We start from the raw sequence: 24,918 nt of genomic DNA, 5'->3' as shown, positions 1-24,918 counted from the left end.
AGAAGATAAAGGGATTAGCAAAAAAAAACCAAAAAAACTCCATATATGCATAACCCATAGACACAGAAAATGCTGTGGTAATGGCCTGAGGGAGGGAGTTGGGGCTGAGTCGAGGTGGGCAAAGTGGGGAAAAATGGGGATAATTGTAATAGTGTAAACAATAAAGTTAAAAAAATAACAGTATAGACTTATTGACCTATATAAAATTAAATATTTTATACAGATATAATGTTATAAAGTGAGTTGAAGGAGCGAAGTTATCAATTCAATAGATGTATGAACATTTAATAATATTAATCAAAAACCGATATTTTCATAAATCATATTTAAAAGGGACTTCATTAGCTTAATAAAGGCCACAACCTACAATAGCTTGATAATCATTACTGACCAAGACAAGAATGCCTTATTTCTTTTTGACTTTATACCATAGTTTGAGAGGCACTGCACACACAAGAAGAAAAAAGAGGTGTTAATATTAGAACAAGAAAAATATATGCACAGAAAATTTCATTTATAGTTTAAGTCCAAAATAACTAATGGACAAATAGAAGTGGTCCGCAAGGTTTCCAGGTACGTGAACCTACAAAAAAAATTTTTAATATCCTTCCTCTACATGAGCAATTATCAATAAAGCAATGTAAGGGTACACTAAAGGCCTAATGAAAGGACTGAATGAACAGAAGGGAGATCTCATGGATTGGCGGTCTTAAATTTCCAGTCTTGTTATGGATAGGAGGCCGTAACCCTAACCCCGCCTCTAGCCCTATCTCAGTCCCGACCCTTGACCCGGCCCTACCTTAAACCCCATGCTTTGAATATTTAACCAAGTACTGCCCCACTGATCCCGCCCCACCTCCGTCCATTCCCAGCTCTTTGGCTAGTCCGCCGCCAGGACCCAACAGCGACAGTCCTGAGAGGAAACTTCACTCTAGGCTGAAAGCGCCGCTGTCCTGCTCACTGGTCCCCTCCAGTCCCTCCTGGTCCCTCCCGGTCCCTCCGGTCCCTCCGCTTCTCCTAATACTGATTTTCCAGCTTCTGGGGTCCCGCCCCTTTCGCTGGGCGCGGCACAAAAACCGGAAGCTAAAGTGTACTTTTGCGCGTGCGCGACCCTTGGGCACTGTCCTCTAGCACCCTCGCCCAAGTCTAAGGTCAGTTTTCACCTGGGTCCGCAGCCTGCTGGGCTTCAGTCTGGCCAGTCCTGGGTCCCCTGCACTGGAGGTGGAGACCTCGGCCTCGGCGGAACCAGCGTTTAAAGGGCGGCCGCCACCTGGACCCCGCACCAGAGGCCTCCGACGCTGCGGCGTTTCCTCAGAGCTCTGGCCGGCTGCGCCCGTGGTGGTCGCTTATCCCAAACTCACTGAATCTTAAACTCTAGGCTGGGTGCAGCAGTCGGAGTGAGAGCAAAGTAGAGTTGGACAACCACCCTCGTATTTAATTCACCTCCCAAAGCGTCCTTTGCTGTCTTCCCAAAAAGGAAAAGCGTCCCTGCCATTCGGGTCACGGAGACGAGAGCCTCACCTTGTCTACGCTGACCTGTGGATTTCGGCGTGTTCGGTGAGCACGGGCTGGCGTTTGCCTGAACCACGTCCCCACCTCTTTCCTCCCGGTGCAAGAATAGTATTTAACCTCAGTTTTACGCTGCCGTGGGCATCCATTTGGTACATTATATTCAGGTGTATAAAAGTGAACTGATTAATAAGTATCTTTGTAACCCTCTTCGCCGAGTCCAGCTATACATTTTAATCATTTGTCTGTATATTTTTTAAAAAATTTCACGCATAAAGTGTGATTACCTGTCAGTTTCAGCGTTCTTTTACCCCCTTTATTTTGTATTTCATTTTAGTTCTTTAGTGCACTTGCCAGCACCTCCATCCAGTTCAATGTAGAATAGCATAAAATTTGTATCCTTGCCTTCTAGATCTCAGAGGGACTTAATGCTACCACTTCACCACTAAATAGGATGTTTACTGTAGCTATTTGTAGATTTTTTTTCCTAATAAAACATTTTCTTGTAGTTCTGGTGGGTTAAATTGTTATCACCAATGGGCATTACTATAGGAGAGTCACTAGCTCGTATCTAAGGGCATAAGTCATATGATCTTTTTCTGTTAATGTGGTGAATTATATTACTCAATTCCATTTTCAATCACATTTTATTGTTAGGACAAAATGAACTTGGTTTGTGATTATTAATTTCTTGACTAAACTAATATGTTATTTGCACTAATGTGTATGAGATCTTTTCCTTTCCAAGTTGTACCCCTACAATGGAATTTTGAATTTTTTCCTTATTTAGTGAACCTGCTGGTAAAATAGTTTGTAACTTCTCTTTCCTTCGTAGGTGCATTTTAAACAAACCATATTTTTTCCTTTAGTGACTGGATATAATCAAGTGCTGTATTTATTTTAGATCACTGCTGGAAAGTTGTACTTCTCTCAAAATTCATTCATTACCTATACATTTTCATATCTGTTCCCTTAATTTTTTGTTACAGCCTCCCTGTAACATCTGTAATTATGACTCATTCATAATTCCTTTTGTCTGCTCTCTGTTGTCCTTAAAGAAAATTGCTACGGGTTTGTCAACTTCATTAGTGTTTAAAGGACACATTACTAGCTTTTCTGATTCTGTTTATTAGTTTTTTTTTAAAGTATCATTAATTGTGCCTTGTTTTCACTTTTCTTTCTAACCCTTTATGCTGTTCTTTTCCCAACCTTGAAAGTCAGGGGTAGTCCATTGATACTGATTTTCTCTTCTCTGGGAATTGATGATACTTACAAGCATATAAATATATATACCACTGTTCTGCCACATGAGTAGTCTTCACTTGCTAAAAATAAATATGTGTGCTTCTCCTTATCCCTATAATGTGCTGCGGTTTTATGTAGCATATACCACCACCTGATATTTTGTTAATTTATTGCCCTTCCACAAAAAATTATGAAGTCCAGGATTTTTCTGTTTTGGATCAGGGGAAATATTACCTAAATGAGTATGAACTGAAGGAGCAGGCGATAAGGGCCTTAAAGGAACCATCCTTACTCAACACATAGGTCATAGTCAAGAGAAGGAGCTCAAAAATAAAACATTTGAATAGAACACTTTACTTGTCTACTCTGCATAGTTTGCCAAATGAGTTCTAGGCAAGTATCGGTAATGTTAGGGAATAAGGGCCTCAATAACAACTCAGTTGTAAGGTATATATTCAGAAATATACTCACAGGGCATTTAGACTTTGAAGATAAATAGGCCTACATACACACCCTGCCAGAGCAGCTTTCTAATTTTGGTAATATTGAGTGTGTAGTTAATTCACTCTTTCTAAGGTTTCTCAACTATAGATTAGTTGTAATATATCTGATTTGCAGAGTTTCTATGAAAAATAAGTTCTTTGCAAAGGTATGGGCATCTCTTTGCAAAGTCATTCTCACATCATCGTTGCTCAATAGAAAATATTATTAATATAGTAAGGAATATCATACTTTTTATTGGCTTTAAAGTACATAGTGGATCCACTGCAGTGGAAGAAACAATTGCATTTTCATTATTTGAAATTTGGGCAAAGCACTGGAGATATTGCTATTGGAGATGACACTCATTGCTTACTTAGGTATACTTTTTTGGCTGCTTCTGTACAGGCAAAATTTAGCATGAGACTTACAGCGTGGCAGTCTTCTCGCTCCTGTGTGTGGAATTTAGTCAGCTGATGCTCCTCAAAAACCAGGTTTCAGGAACCCTACGGCCCATGTGGGGAGGGTCCAGTGATGAGGGGCTGAGCAGTAATGCCTGTTGGCCTGTCAAGGGTGCAGAAGTAAGAATTCTGGTATATAAGTCGGTGTTTCCTTGGGTTTGAGACAGAGTGTATATTCTTAAGATTGAAGGTATTGCCTGATACCTTCATGGGCAAATAAATAGCTAAGCTTTTAGATGTCAGTTAACTTACTTGCAAAATGGGACTCTTAACTCTTTTTAAAAAATGATCAACAAGAACCAAAGCACAGTTTTTTAGCTCTCCATGAGGTAAGATTGCTTGACCTTCTTACAAGATCAGGGTGTGTTTGCTTGGTTATCTTGGGCTTATGCATGTGCATGTGCATGTGTGCATGTGTGTGTGTTTGTTGAGGGGAGTGGTCACTATAATGTGCTGCAGCATCCAGGCTCTTAAGTGTGCAAATTATGGGGAAGCTTAGATTATCATGTCGTCTTTCTCCTGCCTCAGCTGTAACTTCTCAATACTTTGCTTTTCTTCATGAAGGGAACATGGATGAAGAAAGAAGAGCTACTGAGTTACAGAAAGACATGACACAGGTAGGTAAGAGCTAATAATTCTCCAGAAGACTATTCCCATTTCACCAGTTCATTGATCTAATTGTTTAAAGCAGGATCAGCAACCTGTTTCTGAGTTACGCCACAGAGTAAGTATCTTAGGCTTTGCAGGCTGGGGCTTTTGTTGGAACGCAACTCTGTCATTGTAGTGTGAAAGCAGCTATAGACATTATATACAATGTGTACATGTTTTACTGTGTTCCAGTAAAACTTGACTTACACATATAGTTGGTGGGCTGGATTTAGCCTGTGTGCTATAGTTCGCTGACCCCTGGCTTAGAGTATAAGAAAATATGGACATCTGGAGCCTGGGTTGAAGGTTGCAGGCTCTTGCATTTATTTAAAAATGAAAAGCTTCTTTTCCCTCAGTGTGTTTTTATTCATTAAAACTTCATCCGGATTTGCCCCAGTGTTTCATGTGCTGCTTGCTATAATGGGAGAGAAGGAAGCAGATGAAATTGTTTCTGTAACAAGGAATTGTTGGTGTCAGTGTGGAAATGCTGTAGGTCCTCAGCATTATTGATAGGTTCTGCAACTTTAAGCAGAACAACAGATAAACCAATTTCATCACACGCTAATTGATATAAAGGAGTGTTAAGTTCCCACAGCATCTCATCAACATTATAGTAAAATTAAGTCATTTGAGGACCTGCTGTCATTCAGTTTTAGAGCATTTCTCTCATTTTTGCTATATGCTCTGGACTGTCCTGGATCATTATAAGACTGGAATGATTTACTATCACACTGTGAAGAGAGAGATTGAGCGTTTTAGAAGTGTTAAGTTTGGGGACAGGATTCGATCTCCCAGGAAGGATGTGTGGGGAGAAAGAGATCTGATGGCTGCATCCCATCAAAGTTAGGAGACCATAAAATCGTTAGAACTTCCTATGAATGGATTCTCAGTTCCCACGTATTTTCAGCATCATGCATCCTCCTGAACACATTTGGGGAGTTGGTACCTTTCTGAACAGAGTATGTGTGATATTTCAGGAGTCAGTGGTCTTTGAGGATGTTGCTGTGGACTTTAGCCAGGAGGAGTGGGCTTTGCTGGATATTGCTCAGAGGAGCCTCTACAAAGAGGTGATGCTGGAGAACTTCCGGAACCTTGCCTCACTAGGTAAGAATGGGCAATATTATTTTATTTAGTTGTTTAGAAAACAAATCTGACAAATCAGCCCTATTTCTTATTCTAGGATTCAGGCTGAGGTATTGGAACATTGGTAAATAAGACAGAGTGGTCACTGACCCCAAGCAACTTAGAATCTAGTGGCTTCACCATGAAAATAAACATCTGTGTGTTGAACTGACTTTTTATTATGGTTGAAAACCTCAGGCTTATTAAGTGCTGGTAGTGTGGGCATAGACTTCAGGGTTTACTTAGGAGCACAGAGAGGTTTATCGTTTGGGACCTTTTGAGAATTTTGCTCACATCAGTGCCATTTACCCAAAGACCATCAGGAACACACCTCAAGTTAAACAGGTTGGGTTTATTACTCAGTGCAATGAGGGAGAGCATGGTGTAGGGAACTGTGGGGTGTCACATTAAGAGGGTATTAGAAAGTACATATAGGATTTGAACTTTGGTTGAGTGATTTGGGGATTGGTCTAGGGAAGCAGCTGTATTAGATTCCTTGGCCTTTTGCTTAGAAAAGAAACATATTCTTTCACATATATGGAGCTGGAAGTCCAAAACCAAGGTGTCAGAAGGGCCATGCTTCTTCCGAAGGTTCTGTGGAAAAAGTCCTGCCTGTCTCTTCCGGGCTTCTGGTGGTAGCCAGCAATCCTTGGTATTCTTGACTTGCAGATGCATCACTCTAATCTCTGCCTCCATCTTCAAACAGACTTCTTCTGTCTCTGAGTCTCTCCCTCTTTTTTTTAGAAGCTTTTGCTCTTTTTTTTAAAAGATTTTATTTATCTATCTTTAGAGGAGGAGAGAAGGAGAGAGAGAGAGAGAAATATCAATGTATGGTTGCCTCTCATGCATCCCCTGCTGGGAACTGGTCTGCAACCCAGGCATGTGCCCTAACCAGGAATTGAATGGCGATCCCATGGTTCACAGGCCCGAGCTCAGTCCACTGAGCTACATCAGCCAGGGCAGTCTCTCCCTCTTTATAAGGACATTAGGCTTTGGATTTAGGGCTCATCCTACTCGAGTATAATTTCAGCTTAACTTAATTACATCTGCAATGACTCTATTTCCAAATAAGGCAATACTCTGAGGTTCTAGGTGGACATGAAAATTTTAAAGTAATATATGTATTTAGTTTTAGAGTGGCTTTAGATTTACAACAAAATGGAATAAAAGGTGCAGAGATTTCCCTTATACTCCTTTATTTCACACACGCACAGCCTCCCCTGCTGTCAGCATCCCCCAGCACAGCAGGACATTACATATAATTGGTGAACCTACATGGACATATCATTATTCATAATTTAGGCTTCACTCTTGGTATTGCATCTTCTGTGGTTTGGACAAATATATAATAACATATGCCTACTGTTATAATATTATACAGAGTAGTTTTACTGTCTTAAAGATTGTGATTCATCCCTCCTTCATTTCTAATCCCTGGCAACTATTGATCTTTTTACTGAGTCCATAGTTTTCTCTTCTTTGAGAATGTCATGGATTTGGAATCATACAGTATGTCAGCTTTTTACAATGGCTTCATGCACGTAGTAACATGCATTTATAGTTCTTTCGTGTCTTTTCATGGCTTGATTGCTTATTTCTTTTTAGCACTGAATATAATATTCCATTGTCTGGATGTACCACAGTCTACTTATCCATTCACTTACTGAAGGACATCTTTACTGCTTCCAAGTTTTGGCAATTATGAATAAAACTGCTATAGAACTGTGTGCAACTTTTGTGTGGACATGTTTTCAACTTCTTTGGATAAATTCTGAAGAGTGTGATTGTCTGATCATATGGGAATTGTATGTTTAGTTTTATAAAAAACCTCCAGCTTGTCTTCCAAGGTGGCTGTACCATTTTGCATTCCCACCAGCAATGAATGAGAATTCCTGTTGCTCCACATGCTAACCAGCACTCAGTGTTGTCAGTTTTTCATATTTTGGCCATTCAGATAGGTGTGTAGTGCTATCTTATTATTTTAATTTGCATTTCCCTGATGATATATGATGCGGAACATCTCTTCATATGCTTATTTGCCATCTGTATTTCTTTTTTTGGTGAGGTGTCTGTTAAGGTCTTTGGCCCATTTTTTAAATTGGGTTTTTAAAATTTTTGAGTTTTAAGAGTTCTTTATATATTTTGGATAACAGTTTTTTTAAAATTTTTTTTATTGATTATGCCATTACAGTTGTTCTATTACCCCCTTCATTCCCCTCCACCCTACCCCCCGTGCCCACCATTACCCCCCCTTTAGTTTATGACCATGTGTCTCAAGTTCTTTAGATTCTATATTTCCCATACTATTCTTGCCCCCCCATCTATTTTCTATCTACTGTCTATGCTACTTATTTTCTGTACCTTCTCCCCCCTTCTCCTCCTCCCACTCCCCTGCTGCTAACCCTCCTTGAGATCTTCATTTCTGTTTCCACTCCTGATCTAGCTGTCCTTTTAGTTTGCTTTTGTTTTAGGTGTGGTTGTTAGTAACTGTGAGTTTGCTGTCCTTTCACTGTTCATGTTTTTTTAACTTCTTTTTCTTAGATAAGTCCCTTTAACGTTTCATATAATAAGGGCTTGGTGATGGTGAACTCCTTGAATTTGGTCTTATCTGAGAAGCACTTTATCTGTCCTTCCATTCTAAATGAAAGTTTTGCTGGATAGAGCAATCTTGGTTGTAGGTCTTTAGATTTCATGACTTGGAATCCTTCTTTCCAGCCCCTTCTTGCCTGTAAGGTCTCTTCTGAGAAATCCACTGACAGTCTGATGGGAACTGCTTTGTAGGTGACTGTCCCCTTATCTCTTGCTGCTTCTAGGATTCTCTCCTTCATTTTAATCTTGGCTAGTGTAATTATGATGTGCCTTGGTGTGTTTCTTCTTGGATCCAACTTCTTTGGGACTCTCTGAGCTTCCTGGATTTCCTAGAAGTCTATTTCCTTTGCCAGAAATTCTCCTTTATTATTTGTTCAAGTAAGTTTTCCACTGGTGGCTGTGCCTTTCCCCCTTCTGGTACCCCTATAATTCGGATGTTGGAGCATTTAAAGATGTCCTGGAGGTTCCTAAGCCTCTCCTCATTTTTTTGAATTCTTGCTTCTTCACTCTTTTCTGTTTGGCCATTATTTGCTTTCTTCTGGTCCACTCCATTGATTTGAGTCCCAGTTTACTTTTCATCGCTATTGGTTTCCTGTGCAATTCCATTCATTTCAATTAGTTTCGCCTTCATATGTTTCTCTAATTTGTGGCTATAATCAACCAGTTCTGTGAGGATCCTGATCACCAGTGTTTTAAACTGTACGTCTGAGAGTTTTGCTATTTCTTCATCACTTAGATTTATAGGCTTTGGGGCTTTGAGATCTTCTTGAGCCATTTTTGGTCTGTTTGCGCTCCTTAAGTATGAGGAGCAGAGCCTTGGACTCCCAGGTTGCTGGGTTGTGACACTGTATGTGGGGGTGTGATCAGAGCGGGGAAATGGTGGACCCCTCTGCTGTTTTGCGCCACTGGGTGAGGAGCAGAGCCTTAGGTGGTTCACCAGGGCAGGGCCACTCAGAGTTGCTGGGTTATGACGCAGTATGTGGAGGCGGGGTCAGAGCAGGGAAATGTTGGCACCCTCCGCTGCCACTCACCTCGGGAACCGGCTGGGTCCCGTCCAATCGCCCACTCCCTCGCTTGTCTATGTGCGCACGAATGCGCGACCACAGTCAACCCGCAGGCCTGCTTTCTCGCTGTTTCCCCCGAGGTCGCTGGGTCTCTCACTAGGTCCAACCCTGAGCCTGGATTCCGTGCGCCTGAGTCTGTCTGACCGAGTTTTCCTGTGCAACCCTGCTCCGCCAGCTGCTGTCTTTGCCCCTCTTACTGGTCAGGCTGAAGAATTTGTTGTTAACAGACTTCCGAAAAGTTCAATTTTCTTTGTTCTGGCTGTGTTTTCTGTTGCTAATATTTAGTTGTCTCTAAATTTGGTTGTGTGAGAAAGCACGGCGTCTCCACCTATGCCTCCATCTTGGCGGAAGTCTGGATAACAGTTCTTTATCAGATAATGTGTTTTGCAAATATTTTTCACAGTCTGTGGCTTTTCTCTTTATTCTCTTGACATTGTATTTTGCAGAGCAAAAGTTTTTAATTTTAAAGAAGCCCAGCTTATCAATTCTTTTTTTAAATTTAATTATTGTTCAAGTAGTTTTCTGTCTTTTACTCCCATTCTACCCTGCCCCCCAGTGCTCCCCAACTCCCTCCCATTTCCACCCCACTTAGTTTTTGTCCATGTGTCCTTTATACTTATTCCTGTGAATCCTTCCCCTTTGCCCCTGAAATTCTCTCCCCTCTTCCCTCTGGTCCCTGTCAGCCTGTTCTGTATTTCAGTGTCTTTGGTTATATTTTGCTTGCTTGTTTGTTTTGTTGTTTAGCTTCCTGTTAAAGGTGAGATCATATGGTATTTGTCTTTCACCACCTGGCTTATTTCATTTAGCATACTGCTTTCCAGTTTCATCCATGCTGTTGCAAAGGGTAGGAGCTCCTTCTCTCTTTCTGCTGCATAAAATTCCATTGCATAAATGTACCATAGTTTGTGGATCCATTCATTTACTGATGGGCACCTAGGTTGCTTCCAGCTCTTGGCTATTGTAAATTGTGCTGCTGTGAACATTGGTGTGCATAGGTTCTTTTGGATAGGTGTTTCAGGGTTCTTAGGATATACTCCTAACAGTGGAATTGCTGAGTCAAAAGGCATATTCATTTTTATTTTTCTGAGAAAATTCCATACTGTTTTCCATAATGGTTGTACCAGTCTGCAATCCCACCAACAGTGAACTAAGGTCCCCTTTTTTCCACAACCTCTCCAACATTTGTTGTTTGTTGCCTTTTTTATGATAGCCATCCTGACTGTTGTAGAGTGGTATCTGATTGTGGTTTTAATTTGCATCTCTCTGATAGCTAGCGATATTGAGCATCTTTTCATGTGTCTCTGGATCCTCTGTACGTTCTCCTTGGAGAAGTGTCTGTTCAAGTCCTTTTCCCATTTTTTAATTGGGTTAGATGTCTTCTTTGAGTGAAGTCATGTAAGTTCTTTGTATATTTTGGAGATTAAACCTTTGAGGTATCATTGGCAAATATGTAGGCAGCATATGTGTGAGTCATGCTTTTTTATCCATTCAGCTAGTCTATGTTTTTTGATTGGTGCATTTAATCCATTTATGTTTAATGTTATTATTGATAGGTACTTATTCATTGCCATTTTTGTAACTGTGTTCCTCTCTGTCTCTCTCTTTTCCTTCCTTTCCTTAAAGCAGTCCTTTTAGCATCTCTTGCAGAGCTGGTTTGGTGGAGGTGTATTCTTTTAGATTTCTTTTGTCTTGGAAGCTGTTTATTTGGCCTTTTGCCTTGATTGAGAGCCTTGCTGGGTAAAGTAGCCTTGGTTGTAGGCCTCTGGTTGTCATTACTTGGAATATTTCTTGCCATTCTCTTTTTGCCTGGAGCGTTTCATTGAAAAGTCAGTAGCTAACCTTATTGGGGCTCCCTTGTATGTTACTTCCTTTTTCTCTCTTGCTGCCTTTAAGATTCTCTCTTTATCTTGGAATTTTGCCATTTTAATGAGAATGTGTCTTGAAGTGGGCCTCTTTGGGTTCCTCTTAATTGGGACTCTGTGATTCCTGGGTTTGTGTGACTTTTTCTCTCATAAAATTAGGGAAGTTTTCCCTCATTACTTTTTCACATAGGTTTTCTATTCCTATTCTTCTTCTTCTCCTTCTGGTATCCCTATTATTCAGATATTATTACATTTCATATTGCCTTGCATTTCTCTTAATCCCTCTTCATTTTTTCTGAGCCTCTGTTTCTTTTCTTGCTCTTTCTGGTTTTTTTTTCTACTTTGTCCTCCAACGCACTGATCAGATCTTCTGCTTCATTGATCCTGCTTTTGATTTCTTCTCCTGTGTTCTTCAGCTCAGAAATTGTATTCTTCATTTTCTCTTGGCCCTTGCTGATAGTTTCTGTTTTTTTTTTCATGTTGATGTAGTTTGCAGTCAGTTCATTGTAGCTCCCCTGTAGTTTCTGGTAGCTCATTGTGAGCTCTTTGAACTTCCTGATAACCAGCGCTTTGAATTCACTATCTGATAGTTGACTTGCCTCTATTTCATCTAACATTCTTTCTGAGGCTCCCTCCTTTTCTTTCATTTGGGGAATGTTTCTTTGTCTTCCCATTGTTTGTGAGACTCTTCTTGTTAGCCTCAGCTTCTTAAATTGATCCGTTCTGGCTTCCTGGGTTTATGGTGTGAACTTCTGTGGTAGAATACCTGTGAGATTCAGTGGTGCAGTTTCCTTTGGGTATCTTGGTGTTCTCTGCTTCTACCTACTCCTTTTTGTGTGTGTGTTTAGTTGGAGGGGGAGGCAAAATGGTTTATGACAGCAGAAGAGTATTTTATGATATTTATAGTCACAGTTGGTAGAGAAGAGATAGAAGATCTTCAGGCTATATATAATTGTAGTGTTAACCATAATCTTCAACCCAACTTACCACTTTTAAGAAAGGATGGACGAAAAATAAGTCTCTTGTTGGGGAGGGAAGGCTTGTGAGTTGGACCTAGAAAGCAGTGAGGTTTTGGGCGGTCAGATTTCGAGGTAAAGTGAGAGTAAAGAATAGTAAATAGGTGTAGGGTGTGAGCAAATAGAGTTAATCACTACAGTAATAGAATTCAGCAACCTGTAAAGTGGGCTAAGATCCGGGAGATGTGTTGTGAAGTACTTACAGTTGTATAGAACAGCTATTATATGCAATAGTATTAGAGCAACAATCATATGACAGACTCTATGTGATCTGGATAACATGAACAGGGGTATAGAACTTTGGGTAGTGTGCTAAACTAAAATGAGTGGCATGAAGTATAGAAAATTAGGAATACACTGTGGAGGAGAGAACAGGGAAAACCTGTGAAATGATACACTATAACCAGCCAAGGCAAAGAAGCGTATACAGAAAGAGGAGGAATACAAAGATACTATTAAAATATAAAAGATGTGAGAATACTGAAAAAAATAATAATACAAATATGCAGCAACTTGTGGCTTCTCTGCTATAGCAAAGTGAAATTTGTCTCTCTGTCTCTACTGTTGAGATGCCCCCTTCTTGGGCCCAACTCTGGTCTTTTCACAGTTCCAAGTTGTTTGTGTCACTTGTGGGTAAAAGAAAAAAAAGACAGGAGAAGGGAGGAAGAAGCAATAAGTTTGGAAAGAAAGGAAGAAAGAATAAAACAATAAGGAAGAAAGAGGAAAAAGATATTGAAAGATAAGACAATAATAAAATTAAAAAGATAAAAGATTACTTTAAAAAAAAAATCTCTTGTTGGTTTCTAACTGGCCAAACTGGTTTTTCTGGCCGCAGCAGGCTGAGGGTTGATTGGTGTGGTCTTTCTGTGAGCATTCTCCCAAGAGCTAGCCAGGTGCCTCTCCCCAGCACCCCACGAAGGGATCTAGGTTCTTTTCAGAGCACTTTCCCTGGGGGCCCTCGCTGTGGGCTGGGGTGCGGGCGTGTGCACACACTGGCCAGGCTGCCTGGGTCCCACGGGTTCAAGCACAGACCCTTTCCTGTTCTGTGGGGGAACCACAAGGCCTTCCACCCAGCCTCTGGATCACTGCCAGGCTGGGTGGAGAGCAGGCAGGAGAATCCTTCAGTTTGCTTTCCAAAAAATTTCTCGAGAAAGCCTGCCTCTCAGCATAGCCTAATTCCCCAGCTAGACCGGTGACTGTTGGAGTCACAGCCCAACACTGCGCCTCTCAATTCCCACAGGCTGGCAACCACAGACTTGCAGTCGAACACGGCCCTTTGTCCTTATCACCCTCTTTGTAAACTCAAGCAGAAAGGTCTCTCCCCGGTGTCACCCAACCTTGCTTAGACCGGGAGGGAGGGAGCTGATGACCCAGCTCTCTCCCAAGGACCCTGTGGCAGGCCCGAGGCTCCCAAAAAATCTGCCGTATACTTACTGGGTGCCGGGGCTCCCAAAGAGTCCCTGGCAGACTCACCAGCCTTGGCCGACAGGCGCCAGGCTGAGCTACAGCCGATTTCCGTGCTGGTCCCTGGGACCTTATAGTTCTGCAGTAGTCTTCTAACCTTCTGGTTTTCAGTGTTCATTACACTTTCTGGTCTCTTATTTTCATATATGCTGGGGTACCGCTGGCTGTTTGCTCTGTTCCTCTGTAGATTGGCCAGGTTTTTCTCCTGTGTGTAGGGGGAAGTGGAATATGCTCTCTCCTACTCTGTCGCTATCTTCCCCCTTCAATTCTTTTTTTTTGTAAATCATGCTTTTGGTGTTGTATCTAGCAAGTTATTGCCAAAGCCCTAGGTCATCTAGATTTTTCTCCTGTTATCTTTTAAGAATTTTATAGTTTTGCATTTTAAATTTAGGTCTGTAATCATTTTTTATGAAAAGTATAAGGTCTGTGTCTAGATTCATTTTTTGGATGTCAATATCTAGTTCTAGTCTTTGTTGAAAAGACTTTTTTTTCTCCATTGTATTGCCTTTGCTCCTTTGTGAAAGATCAGTTGACTGTTTTTGTGGATCTATTTTTGGACCCTCTATTCTGTTTCATTGACCTATTTGGATGGAATTTTGAAGAACACTGTTCAACCCAGTTGGGTAGATTGGGGGAAAGTGGGGAAATTCTATTATTTGATATTTTGTGGGTAGCACAGTGACTTTCCTTTTTCTCTATAGACTAAGTTATGAAGTGTCCTTATTTCACTTCATGATGGTCTCAGAGTAACCTTGTCTAAGATTGGTATTCTGTGAGATTATGCTCAGTAGGAGAACAGAATGTCCCAGCTGTAAGTATCAGACCAACTTCTAATAATATTGAGGATTAGATATGAACATCAGATCAAAGGCTATGTTGCAACTCTGCCCCCTCCCTTAAAATTTTCTTTGACAAACATTTTGTTGCAGTTAAATTCACACTTGTCCCGTCTTTATAGTGTCAGAAGACCAAAGTTTTAGCCTTGTCTCATGGAAATATTTATGGTTCCCCATTGCTTTCCTTCATGTAATACACCTTTCTGCATTGACAGGGTATCCCCTGCACACACCCTGTCTCATCTTCCAGTGGGAACAAGAGGAGCACCTGGAGAAAACAATGGGAGGGCTTCTCTGGGGGCAGTACCAGGAAGGCAAGAATTCTGGGGAGAAAGTGTCCTGGTTGGGGGATATCACATTCAGAAAAAATCAAATAAAAGCGAGGTGAAACTGTTTTGTTTGAGAGGCAGATTTTCCATAGATACCACTGATTACTGTTTTAACTTTTTATTAGTTCTCTCACACTTGTTTTTGGGAAAGACTTTCCGTGTTTCCTCTTTGTAAATTAGTATTTGGTCATATACATTTTATTCAGTTCCTTTTTGCTTTGTTCTCCTGATAATACCCTGTTCATGTTACCAGTGGTCTCAATCTTCTGGAATTTTTTCTTAGTCACTTGCTTACTATTTTGACCCTTGCAGTTATCTCTAGAGTTTTGACATAGTCGCTCTGCACAAGCCCTTTGCTCATAGTTGCCTTTACCTTTTATTTCAGGTTTTGAGATTCAGTGTAAAGGTAATGAATCAGTTATTTCACAAGATATTTATGGAGAAAAAATATCTGATGAACAGAAAATAGTAAGATTCAAAAGGAATGATTCCTGGTTGTCTGTTTTATACAAAAATTGGGAATACCATGCTGTTGATGATAAGAACAAAAACCACAAGAGACATCTGGGGTGAGTGCCATTCATATAAAAGAAGGTAGTGCCTCAGAAGAGAATCTTAAAATGTCACGAAATTTAAAAAACATGTTTATAAATCTTGGTCAAAAATTGTGATTTCATAAAGAATTTTCACAAGATTTTTTTCTCACAAATGAGATTGAGATTTTCAGTGTTTTACATAATTCAGATATAAGCAATTATGAGAAAAATGCCTTAAGTCAAAAACTCAGTGATAAATATTGGCTGTTATAGAGCTCTCTGCAGGAGCTTTCAGCTTATAACCTGACAGGGCAAAAGACAGATATAGTTACAGAAAATGATAAAAGTGTATTTATTACTAATGATGTGCTTTTTATTTTTAAAAGAAGTCATGTGGTGGAGAACATCTATGGCTATAATGAAGAAAATCAGTGTGGACAAACCTTCAGCCAAATTTCAAATCTTAATATACTCAAGAGAACTACTGAGGTAAAATCATATGAATGTTGTGAATGTAAAAAAGTCTTCACGGATCCTTTGTCTCTTAGGAATCATGTCAGCTCTCACACTGGAAGCAAGCGCTATCGGTGCAAGGAATGCGGAAAAGCTTTTCATTTTCTTGCTTGTTTCAAGAAGCATATGCAAACTCCCACTGAAGAGAAACCCTATGAATGTAAGGACTGTACCAAAGCTTTTGGTTGTTCTTCATTCTTTAGGGCACATATGAAGATTCACACTGGAAAGACAAACTATGAATGTAAGGAATGTGGAAAAACCTTCAGTTGTTCTTCATCCCTCACAGAACACAAAAGAATTCATAGTGGAGATAAGCCATACGAATGTAAGGAATGTGGGAAGGCCTTTAGTTGCTCCTCCTCACTCTCCAAACACAAAAGAATTCATAGTGGAGATAAGCCATACAAATGTAAAGAATGTGGGAAGGCCTTTAGTTCTTCCTCTCACCTTATAATACATATAAGAATTCATACTGGTGAGAAGCCTTATGAATGTAAAGAGTGTGGAAAGGCCTTCAGTGAGTCCTCGAAACTCACTGTACATGTCAGAACACACACAGGAGAGAAACCCTATAAGTGTAAGGAATGTGGGAAGGCCTTCAATTGTCCCTCCTCCTTAAGTATCCACATGAGAAAACACACTGGAGAGAAACCCTATGAGTGTCTGGAATGTGGAAAAGCCTTCTATCTTCTCACTTCCCTTAATACACACGTGAAAAATCAAAGTAGAGAGAAACCCTATGAATGTAAGGAATGTGGAAAAGCCTTTAGCTGTCCCTCATCCTTTAGAGTGCACGTGAGAGATCACACTGGGAAGATACAATATGAGTGCAAGGAATGTGGGAAGGCGTTTAGCCGCTCCTCATCTCTCACAGAACACCTGAGAACTCACAGTGGAGAGAAGCCGTATGAATGCAAGGAGTGTGGGAAAGCCTTTATTAGTTCCTCCCACCTTACAGTACATGTCAGAACTCACACTGGAGAGAAGCCTTATGAATGTAAGAAATGTGGAAAAGCCTTTATTTATCCTTCAGCTCTTAGGATTCACATGAGAACGCACACTGGGGAGAAACCCTATGAATGTAAGGACTGTGGGAAGGCCTTTCGCCATTCTTCATACCTTACTGTACATGCCCGAATGCACACTGGAGAGAAGCCGTTTGAGTGTCTGGAATGTGGGAAAGCCTTCAGTTGTCCCTCATCTTTTCGGAGACATGTAAGAAGCCACACTGGAGAGAAACCCTATGAATGTGAGGAGTGTGGGAAAGCCTTTGTTTGTCCCGCCTACTTTCGAAGACATGTGAAAACTCACACTAGAGAAAGCATGTAAAGGTAAGGAATAGGGGAATGTATGCAAGGCTTTCCAATCCCAGGCAGCATGTGAGATCTCACACTGGAGACATTCTGTGACTGTGAGAATGTGTTTGAAGACATTTGAGAACTCACAACTTGGAGAAACCCTTTGTATGTAAACCATGTAGTGATATCTTCCTGATATCACTTGTAAGTGAAAAGCATAAGAAATAAGTGTACAAGAAAATTCATACTGGAAGCAAAGATCAGTGCCTCACCCTTACAGTGGAATGTTGACATTGATTTCTGGTTTTTATTTTCTGATATGAATATCAGTGTGCAGTGATTATGGTATGGACACTTTGGTATTTATAATTTCTTTTATAATTTTTAATTGATTTTAAAGAGAGGACATGAGAGAGAGAAACAGTGATTTGTTGATACACTTATTTATGCATTCATTGGTTGATTCTTGTATGTGCCCCGACCAGGGATTGAACCCACACTGAACCCTGGGATTGAACCCTGGCATATCAGGATGATGCTCTTACCAACTGAGCTACCTGGCCAGGGTCTTCTTTTATAATTTTCTTTTGTAGTTGGTAATTGCATTTTGATCTAGTATGGCACATACTGGAAATTACCTATTCAATATTCCCCCCCCCCTTTACTAAGTGAAACTGTTGTTTTTGAAATTAATAATTTTTTACTATTCAATGCTTTTGTTGTCTAATAAGTAATTTCAGCAGAAATTAATGTGCACAGGTCTTAAAAGAAGTGTCTTACCTGATACATTGTTTTTGTATTTCATTCTTTGTTCTTACTCATGGCTGGGAATTGGATCCAATGTTTTGAGAGTAAAAAGAGACCTTGTAACAAGAAAGCAAGAAGTAAAGTTGGGTGGGCTGGCTTCCGTGTGTTAATTTGGGCATGGCTGGACCCCACTTCCCAGAATCACTTCCTTACTCAGTTCCAGGTTAGAGTTGTCTAAAAATAAACAGTTTGTGTGTGAATTGGAAGGCAGAGGATAGAATCTCTTATTTTTAGTTTAGTGAGGCCATGAGACAGGGAAGCAGATGCATAGTGACTGGTGGGCTCTAATTTCCAGCTCACTTTCCTGCTTGTTGGCCCCAGCAATTAATACTGGCTCAAGTGGAACATACAATGCTTGACTTAAGTTATCTTAGAAGCAGCAGTTCCATAACATCTCTGTAAGTTTCACCATCATGGCCATTCACAGCCTGTTAGATTTTTGGCAACTGTTCGCATTGCTGATATTACAGTCCCTCTGGCACATCAGCTGATTACAGAGTTGGTCCAAGTTTGGAGCAGGACTGTTGTCATGTCCACAGTCCAGTTCCATTATGTCATTCTACTTAAGGAGGAAGTACATCTATGTAAGTTCACTGTGGTCCTCAAAGAAGCACAGATTTGGACAGTGAGGAAAATTAGGTGTAATTGAAATAAGCATTAGATAGGGTACCAGCCCATTTTAGTGAAGAAAGATTTATATTTGACACTTTCAAACAAGGACGATTTTATCACTTTTTTTAATCTTTAACTTTTAGATGAAAGTTATCTGGTTTATGTTTCAAGTGCTTTATCAACCTTTTTCCTTCCATTATATTTTCCCCTTATCTCTAAGAGTGCAGTCCTGTGCCACATATGACATTTCAGTCAACAACAGGTGGCATGTCTGATGGTGCTCCCATAAGATTATAATGGAGCAGAAAAATTTCTGTTGCCTGTACATTCTGTGATATTTGCACAGTGATGAAATTGTCAGATGATGCATTTCTCAGAACGTGGCCCAATTGTTGAGTTGTGCAGTACTGTATACCAGTAGTACTTTCCATTAATCACTTTTTTATTGTTTTATTGAGGCATATATATATGTACTAATGTGCATGAAGTGTGCTAATCTTAAGTGTACAGCTTGATGAAATTTCACATAATGTTTACATCCTGATAAACAGGACATTGCCAGGACTCCTGAAAATTCATTCATCTTCCTTCTCAATAAGTGCTCCCTGAGACAAGCCCAATTTTGACTTCTGTTACAGTTTATTAGGGTTGCTTGTTCTTGATCATTATATAAATGTTAAAATACAGTATGTACAGTTATGTGTTTGGATTCTTTTCTCACCATAATGTCTGTTTGCCTTTCAATTGCTCTTTGGCAGATTAATACATTTCTCTTGGTATATGCTTTATATGTGGGGATAAAATTAGTGAATACAAGGGTAGATTTCATGCTTAGTTTTGGTAGGTATTCAGCTTTTTCAAAAAGGTTGATCCCCACCTATAATCCTAAAAGCAGTACATGAAAATTGCAGTTATTCCACTTATCTGGCCAGCACTTTCTAATTTTAGCCATTCGGCAGAAGATGTGGTAGTATCTTGTTTTGGGTTCTAATTTGCATTTACCTGACATGTAATGATGTTGAGTACTTTTTTATGTGCTTGTTGACTATTTGGATATCTTTTATGAGTGCATCTATTAAAGCATTTCATCATTTTTTTTTTAATTTGAAGGATTTCCTTCTGGTTACTACTTGTCCTAAATTTATGGTATATATGTGTATATCTGTATGGTTACATACATACATATGTATCATGTGTTATATATGTTATATATATTATAATATGTATATTATATATACGTATATTGCAAAAAACTTTTCCCAGTCTCAGGCTTGTGTTTTCATTCTTTTCATTTTGTTAGCTATAAAGGGAATTTATTGTTTTGATTACTGGAAAGTCCTTGGGTATACTTGGCTTCAGGCATGGCTGGATCCTGGGGCTAAAAACATATCTGGATGAATCCTGTTTCAATGTGTTGGCTATGCATCTTCCTGTACTAGCTACTCTCCTTGGCAGTCTTTCTCTCTTTGCAGTGGGCCCTAGAAGGTTCAGGTTGCTTTATTTTCCTGGTTGAATTTTCAGGGAAAAGAGAGTGATTGTCTTTTGGAACAATTCCATTATGATTATGGCAATTGAATCTGATTGGCTTGCTTGCCCACTGTTTTCCCCAGGAATGTAATATTCTCATTTCTTTATGACTAGCTTTCACTCTCATCCAGAAACCAGAGTAGAGTCTACACTTACCTTCCCTATTCACCATTTGTTTGTATATTAATTTTAGAATCTCTGTTGTCAATTTAACAAATAAATCTGGGACTGTGCTTGGAATTGCACTGATTTTATAGAATAACCTGAATAAAACTGACATCTTTACACTATTGAGTCTTCCAACTGATGAATGTAATATAATTGTACATATACCTACGATGTCTCTAATTTCTTTTTTTAAGTTTTTTTAAAAGACTATTTTATTGGTTATGCTGTTACAGTTGTCCCATTTTTTTCCTCTCCTTTATCCTCCTCTGCTCTGCAGGCCCCACCAGCATTCCTCCTGCCCTCACCCCCTTAGTTCATGTCCATGAGTATAAATATAAGTTCTTTGGCTTCTCCATTTCCTATACCATTCTTAACTCCCTCTGCCTATTTTGTACCTACAAATCATGCCTCTTATTCCCTGTACCTTTTCCCCCATTCTCCCTGCTCCCCTTCCCACTGGTAACCTTTCATGTGATCTCCATTTTTGTCATTGTGTTCCTGTTCTAGTTGTTTGCTTAGTTGGTATTGGTTTTTGATTTTTAGGGTCAGTTGTTGATAGTTGTGAGTTTGTTGTCATTTTACTGTTCATATTTTTAATCTTTTTCTTAGATAAGACCCTTTAACATTTCATATAATAAGGGCTTGGTAATAATGAGCTCCTTTAACTTGACCTTAACTGGGAAGCACTTTATCTGCCCTTCCTTTCTAAATGATAGCTTTGCTGGATAGGGTAATCTTGGAATTAGGTCCTTGTCTTTCATGACTTTGAATATTTCTTTCTAGCCCTTTCTTGCCTGTAGGGTTTCTTTTGAAAAATTAGCTGATAGTCTTATGGGCACTCCTTTGTAGGTAACTTGTCTCCTTTTCTCTTGCTGTTTTAAGACTCTGTCCTTATCTTTAATCTTGGTAATTTAATTATGATGTGCCTTGGTGTGTGCTTCCTTGGGTCCAATTTCTTGGGACTCTCTGAGCTTCCTGGACTTCCTGGGAGTCTCTTTCCTTTGCTGCATTAGGGAAGTTCTTCATTATTTTTTAAAAAATAATTTATTTATTTATTTATTTTTAGAGATAGGGTAAGGGAAGAAAAAAAATAGGGAGAGAATATCAATGTGTGGTTGTTTTTTACATGGCCCCTACTGGGGAACTATCCTGCAACCCAGGCATATGCCCTGACTGGGAATTGAACTGGCAACCCTTTGGTTCATAAGGTGGCACTCAATCCACTGAGCCACACCAGCCAGGGCTCCTTCATTATTTTTACAAATAAGTTTTCAATTTCTTGCTCTTCCTCTTCTCCTTAAGCACCCCTATGATTTGGATGTTGGAATGATTAAAGTTTTCCTGAGGTTCCATAGCCTCTTCTTATTTTTTGAATTCTTATTTCTTCAGTCTGTTCTGGTTGAATGTTTATTTCTTCCTTCTGCTCCAAATTGCTGATTTGAATCCCAGTTTCCTTCCTGTCACTGTTGGTTCCCTGTAGTTTTTCTTTATCTTATTTTGCATAGCCTTCACTTTTTCCTCCATTTTGCAACCATACTCAACCATTTCTGTGAGTATCCCGATGACCAGTGTTCTGCACTCTGCATCTGATAGGTTGACTCTCTTGTCGTGCTTAGTTTTGTTTTTGGAGTTTTGATCTATTCCTTCATTTGGGTCATATTTCTTAGTCTGGGCACCTGCTATGTTGTAAGGGGCAGAGCCTTATATGTTCACCAGGGCAGGACAGCCCACCTTGCTGCTTTGAGGGTTACTGTATGTTGCGGAGGGATCCGAAAGGGGACAATGCTTCTTGCTTGGCTCTTGCCCTGCTTTCAGTCACTTTCCCTGCTATCCAAAAGGAAATTGGGCCCTTCCGCTGTTGACTTCTGGGTAGCTTCTTGTGCATGTTCTAGGATCCAGTGGGTCTCTCCAACAAACTCTCTTGTGAGGCTGGGAGTTTCTCATGCTGTTGCAACCCCCACTGGTTTTTACAGCCAGAGGTTTTGAGGCTTTCTTTTCCCTGTGCTGGTAACCTGGGTTGTGTTGTCTGTCTTGCTCCCCAGTTGCTCCTCCCAGCTTACCTGCATATGAATGTGGGACCTTCCTGTCCACCAGCCACTGTCTAGCCTATCCTTGCTACGAGTCCTCTCCACCCTGGTTGCCTGTCTCCGCCACTCCTAACAGTGGATGAATGTGTCTTCTTTAACTCCTTGGTTGTCAGACTTTCATACAGTTTGATTTTCTGGCAGTTCTGGTTGTTTTTAAAATTTTTTGTTGCCCTTCTCTTGGTTGAGGAAGCAAAGCGTATTTACCTATGCCTCCATTTTGACTGGAAGTTCTTTGTCTTTAATTTCTTTTAACAGTGTTTTATAGTTTTAATTGTAGAGGTATTGAATACTTTAATTTATTTCTAGGTATGTAGTATGTTTTGCTTTGTAAATATTTTTATTTATTTTTGAATTTTTTAGACTAGCACGTAGAATTGCAATTTCTTTTTGTACATTGCTGTTTTATCCAGTGGTACTTATACATTCATTTATTTATTCAAATATTTATGGCTTATTTTGGGTTTCTATGTATATAGTCCTGTCAATACCAATAAAAGAAATTCTAAATTTTATCCTTTCTTTTTCTTGCCTCATTGCTTTACAGTGATGAATAGAAATGAAAATGAGCATCTTAGACTTGTTTCTGCTCTTAGGGGAAGTTTCATAATTCACCATTAAGTATAATAATAGCTGTAAGGTTTTTTTTTTAATAGTTCTAGTGGCATCTTTTAGGCAAACACTAGATATCTTTTCAACCAACCACATCATATGGGGTCCCTATGTTGTGGAAGGAGTGTTAAAAGGAAGGAGAAAATCCAGTCAATACAGTACAAGAGACCAAGATTGCTGTATCTTTGAGTGAAAACATGGCTCATTGGTGGGTTTTTTTTTTGCATATTTAAAAAGATAGTTTTTCTTTTTTTTAATTTTATTTTTTATTATTTTATTTAATTATTTTTCAAGTGCAGTTTTCTATTTCTCCCATTCTAGCCCACCCCTCCCCATGCTCCCCACCTCCCTCCCATTTCCACCTCCCTTAGTTGTTGTTCCTGTGTCCTTTATACTTGCTCCTCTAAATCCCTCCCCTTTTTTCCTCTTAAATTCCCTCCCCTCTCCCCTCTGGTCGCTGTTCCCCTGTTCTCTATTTCAGTGTCTTTGGCTATATTTTGCTTGGTTGTTTGTTTTGTTGTTTAGCTTCCTGTTAAAGGTGAGATCATGGTATTTGTCTTTCAGCACCTGGCTTATTTCACTCGGCATAATGCTCTCCAGTTCCATCCATGCTGTTGTAAAGGGTATTATTATATAAGTATTGATAGTTTGATTTGACAAAAATAGCTAAGGTGTATTGAGTGATTACTCTGTGTCAGGCACTATTTGAAGCACTTTATAGCTATAATCCATTTATTCTTCAAAAAAATCTTTGAGATAGATGCTTTCATTACCCACATTTTACAAATGAGGATAAAGAGGCAGAGAAACAGCTTGCCGAAAGTCACACAGCTTGTAAGTAGTTAAATCTGCCTGGCTTCAGAATTCACACTTTTGATGACTGCATATTATTATTCAAAAGAGTAATTTTGGGAAATAATGCCTGTTGCGTAACAGCAAATCCTGACATTCTTTAGTTTCAATATCTAACTCAAAGTATCACTTCGTGAATAGTAACTATAATAGTTAACATTTTAAAACATTTACCCTGTGCCACATACTCATGAGTCCTCTTTTTGTTATATACTTTTCTTTATACAAAAATTTAAGCTTTAAACAATTTATTGCAAAATTTAATTTTATAAACTGATTTCCAGATGAACATCTTCCAGCAGTAAGCCTCTCATTTTATTCTATCTTGTTTTTCCTTGTTTTGATTTTTTAACTTCTATCAGAAAACCCACATAAAATTCACCCTTCCCACAAAGTCCAAGTGTGGTACAGTGTCAGTCACATACATTTTTTGTGCAACAAGTCTCCAGACTCCCTCGTCCCTGTCCTTCATGATTGAAACCATACCCAACATTCCCCTTCACCCCTTTCTATCAGCCTCTGGTAACCATCATTCTACTTTTCTGTTTCTATCAGTTTGACTACTTTAGAGACCTCCTATAAGTGGAGTCATGCATTATTGGTTTTTTTGTAACTTCAGTCTTTATTGGTTATTTCACTTAGCATAATGTTGTCTAGGTTCATCCATGTTGTAGTGTATGAAAGTATTTCCTATTTTAAGGCTTGATAATATTCCATTCATGTATACACCACACTTTCTTTATCCATTCATCTGTGAATGGATGCTTAGTTTTTTCTACCTTTTGGCTGTTGTGAATAATGCTGCAATAAACATGGGCATGTAGATATCTCTTCTCTAATCCTCAGATTCCTAACAGCAAATTGGGATTATTTGCATTTACCTTCCAAATAGGGCTGCCAGATTTAGCAGGAAAAAAAAAATGCCCAAATTGGAATTTCAGACAAACACTGCCTTGGGACATACTTATACCAAACAATTATTTATTGTTTATCTGAAATTTAATTTTAAATGGGCATCCTGTATTTTATTTGGCAATTCTACTTCCAAAATCAATATGAAGATTAGACATAATGTGATAAAATCTATCAGTCAAATGGCAAGTTTACATCAAACATGGTATCCATTTTTATAACTTCTATATATTTCCATTTCAAATAAGAATCCCAGGAATTCAAAATTAATTTGATACTGCTATCTTTATGATCCTGGACAAGTTCAAGCTGTGATTTTGAGCACCTCATCTAACTTCTAAGTTTATTGCAAACTGTGATCTGGGGGCC

At 39.4% G+C, this 24,918-nt stretch overlaps 1 protein-coding gene across 3 annotated transcripts in view; it reads left to right on the top strand.

Moving 5' to 3' along the window:
* ZNF266 (zinc finger protein 266) overlaps positions 1 to 24,908 on the top strand; it is a 70,342-nt gene extending 45,434 nt beyond the window's left edge. The window contains exons 1-5 of one of the 3 annotated variants that reach the window (XM_037127326.2): positions 1,114 to 1,557; positions 4,260 to 4,312; positions 5,321 to 5,447; positions 15,011 to 15,194; positions 15,551 to 24,908. In XM_037127326.2, the coding sequence (XP_036983221.2) occupies positions 4,265 to 4,312; positions 5,321 to 5,447; positions 15,011 to 15,194; positions 15,551 to 17,006 (1,815 nt within the window). In that variant the 5' untranslated portion in view covers positions 1,114 to 1,557; positions 4,260 to 4,264 and the 3' untranslated portion in view covers positions 17,007 to 24,908. Of the gene's footprint in view, positions 1 to 1,113; positions 1,558 to 4,259; positions 4,313 to 5,320; positions 5,448 to 15,010; positions 15,195 to 15,547 lie in introns of those variants that run through there. The other 2 variants (XM_037127325.2, XM_053658639.1) reach the window with 2 other exon arrangements.
* The last annotated feature ends 10 nt before the right edge of the window (positions 24,909 to 24,918 follow it).

Source organism: Artibeus jamaicensis, unplaced genomic scaffold (genome assembly GCF_021234435.1).
Source record: "Artibeus jamaicensis isolate MK-2021 breed Jamaican fruit bat unplaced genomic scaffold, CSHL_Jam_final scaffold_537, whole genome shotgun sequence".
Classification (NCBI taxonomy): domain Eukaryota; kingdom Metazoa; phylum Chordata; class Mammalia; order Chiroptera; family Phyllostomidae; genus Artibeus; species Artibeus jamaicensis.
Note: the sequence above shows the minus strand (reverse complement) of the source record. Positions and strands in the feature narration are given on the sequence as shown.